This window comes from Crassostrea angulata, chromosome 4 (assembly GCF_025612915.1).
Source record: "Crassostrea angulata isolate pt1a10 chromosome 4, ASM2561291v2, whole genome shotgun sequence".
Taxonomy (NCBI): Eukaryota; Metazoa; Mollusca; class Bivalvia; order Ostreida; family Ostreidae; genus Magallana; species Magallana angulata.
In genome coordinates, this window is record NC_069114.1 from 5,302,251 (window position 1) to 5,305,070 (window position 2,820).

General features: G+C 29.2%; 1 protein-coding gene across 1 annotated transcript; it reads left to right on the forward strand.

Moving 5' to 3' along the window:
• Positions 1 to 836: 836 nt before the first annotated feature.
• Positions 837 to 1,960, forward strand: LOC128179335 (4-galactosyl-N-acetylglucosaminide 3-alpha-L-fucosyltransferase 9-like). Its single transcript, XM_052846733.1, has one exon. It carries the CDS (start codon positions 842 to 844, stop codon positions 1,958 to 1,960), a length of 1,119 nt encoding a protein of 372 aa, XP_052702693.1. The 5' UTR covers positions 837 to 841.
• Positions 1,961 to 2,820: the final 860 nt, after the last annotated feature.

Sequence of the window (2,820 nt, forward strand, 5' to 3'; positions counted from 1 at the left end):
GAAATGATAATTTTCCTGAAATTATTGCTTAAATTTGGCATGGAAACTGATTAATTGAAGAAATCAAACAAATATTTATAGTTTGAACTATTATTAAGTTATAATTTCATTACGGTATAGAATTGAACACATGTAGTGACTTTTAAAGTAATAATTTTAAAAATTTTAAACTCTTTTTTAAAGTCAGAGTTAAAAAAAAAACTTGCTTTACTGATGGCTTCAAATGCCAGCTCGTAATAAATACAACACTTGTTACAAAATTTTGGAGTAATCAGATTGTTACAAAATTTTGGAGTAATCAAACACAAATAAAAAAATAAAGGTAATGTCATTTTTCCTAATTTTTGCATACAAATAGACAAACAATGTCTCATTTAAAAGTAAACAAAAGTAGGGGTCACACCTAAAACAAATTTGAGATATGACACGCAATAAGCTAATTTTAAGCAAAATATTGTTCAAAAATGTTTTTCAGCCCAACATGAATATATCGTAATACACAAACTATCTGGAAGTTAAGTCTGCGTTGAAAATTAGGAAGCTAAAGTAACAGTACTCTAAAACTACTGAGTTATGAAAACTGTTTATTTTCTTCTTGAAAACCTTTCGCCTCAAAATATAGTCCATTACTAAACTAAATATGTAAAAAAAAATTAACGATTTTATATTAAATATGTTTTTTCGCATTTCTGAGTATAAATATACAAATAGAATTAATATATGATGCAACTTTTTTTTAGATATGAGATGATATAAAATAGTTACCCAAAATGAGACGAGCGAACCTCTTTAATATTAATTAAAACAATTCATTCCTGTTTTATTCAGATGTTCTTCGAAGATGAAGGCAATAAACATGGCATTCTTCTGTATCATCAGTGTGGTTGGTGTATTTATTTTGGGATATTTTGTATCGTCTGAAGAAACAATTCACCTCTACGTTCACCCATTAATCAAAAAAATAACAGCTAATGAAACACAGACCCCTGCATCGGTTGGTGAAATATATTCCTTTGAAAACAAAAGCTTGATAATTCTATGGTATAATATTCCATTTTATTTAAAGTCCTCAGCAAAACATTTTAGATCGAGCAAATGTAGTAATTTGGGATCCATCTGTATATTATCAACAAATAGTTCTGATCTAGGTAAAAGTAGTGCTGTTGTATTTACACATTTTAATTTGCCAAAAACTCCTCCTATGAAGATTGCATCTCAAATATGGATTTTCAACTCTATGGAAAACAAGGCTTTTACGCAAAGGCCAAGTTCTGTCTGGGACAATCAGTTTGAGTGGACGATGTCTTATCGTAGAGATGCTGACATTTCAAGACCATACGGTAAAATAAAAAGTTTGGAAAGAAGAATAGTCAAAAATTATTCTGAGGTTTTTCGACAAAAAACAAAATTCGGTGTATGGATGTCTGGTCACTGCCCTGTTCCATCTAGACGTAAAGAATACATTGAAAAATTGCAGAAGTACATTGATATTGACACGTTTGGACCATGTGGAAAAAAGAAGTGTGGGGTTCGAACTCCTGCTATGAATGAGTGTTTGAAGAATTTCTCCAGGGATTATAAGTTTTATTTCTCCCTAGAAAATAATATTTGTACGGATTACTCAACAGAAAAGGTATTTAACTTATATGAATACAATATGAGCATCATTCCGGTTGTAAACGGTCCTCCTCAAGCAAGTGACTATTTACCAACGGGAACTTTCATAAACGCGCTAGATTATTCTTCTCCAGAAACATTAGCAAAAAAACTTAAAGAAATTGGATCAAATGAAAAAATATATAGTCAATATTTGAAAGAAAAAGATAAATATACTTCTCTAAATACATTTCAAATATTTCAAGAAGCAATGTGTACAGCTTGCATAAAGCTAGATAAACTCAATGGAAAGAAAATACCAGCAAAACGGAAAGTGATTGACATGTTTAAAAACAATTGTTAACTAATTTTTAACTATTTCGGTGATATTTTTGGTACGGTATATATCTTCAGAGTTCTCACGTTATTTTCAACATTTGAATATTTTTATACAAAACTTGAAGAATCTGTGTTATTTTAAAACTGAATTAATCAAAAAACTTATAGAAGCTCGAATAGTGTTATTGCATTTGTGAATAATAATAATACCGCTTAATTAAGAAATATGATACTGTGGTTTCATCAATATTCGTTGAATACCAATTTTCGTTGATTTCGTTGTTCAGTTTATCCTTGAAATTAAATATTCATTGAACTGCTATTTCTACTTATATTTTGTATTGATAGGGTTAATGACCACGAATTTACATATCCTTGAAACTGTAATTTTCACTTTATCCACGAAAATTGATACCCTTGAATATTAATGAAACCACAGTATCATTTTTTATGTATATCGGGAAATAAATAGGGGTTGATCACCTAATCAAATCCAATAAAGCCCAAAGGAAGATTTGTTTACCTACCAACTGGTATTCATATCTTAATATACATTCAAAATTGATACCTTATTTATTAAATTTACATTTGTTACAAGTTGTGACGATAGCATTGTTCAATACTTTACTTTGCTTGATGACCTCGATCAACTAGACGTAACAAAAATAGTCTAACAATGTTGCAAGTATTTGATTCTCATGGTAAATAAATATGAAATTTCTTTTGACAAGAAAACACTTTTTTGTAATAATATACAGTAAATAAAATTTACTTTTTCAATTGACGAAAAAACAAGGATCAAAGCTTGGCGAAATTGTACCACTTTTGTTGAAGTCACAGAGCGGTTCGAAATTTGAGAACAAAGAAATTGAAAGTTAATCTAAA

Bases quoted from the DNA above. Each gene is read 5' to 3' on its own strand.
- LOC128179335 (XM_052846733.1), top strand. From the start codon at position 842: ATGAAGGCAATAAACATGGCATTCTTCTGTATCATCAGTGTGGTTGGT.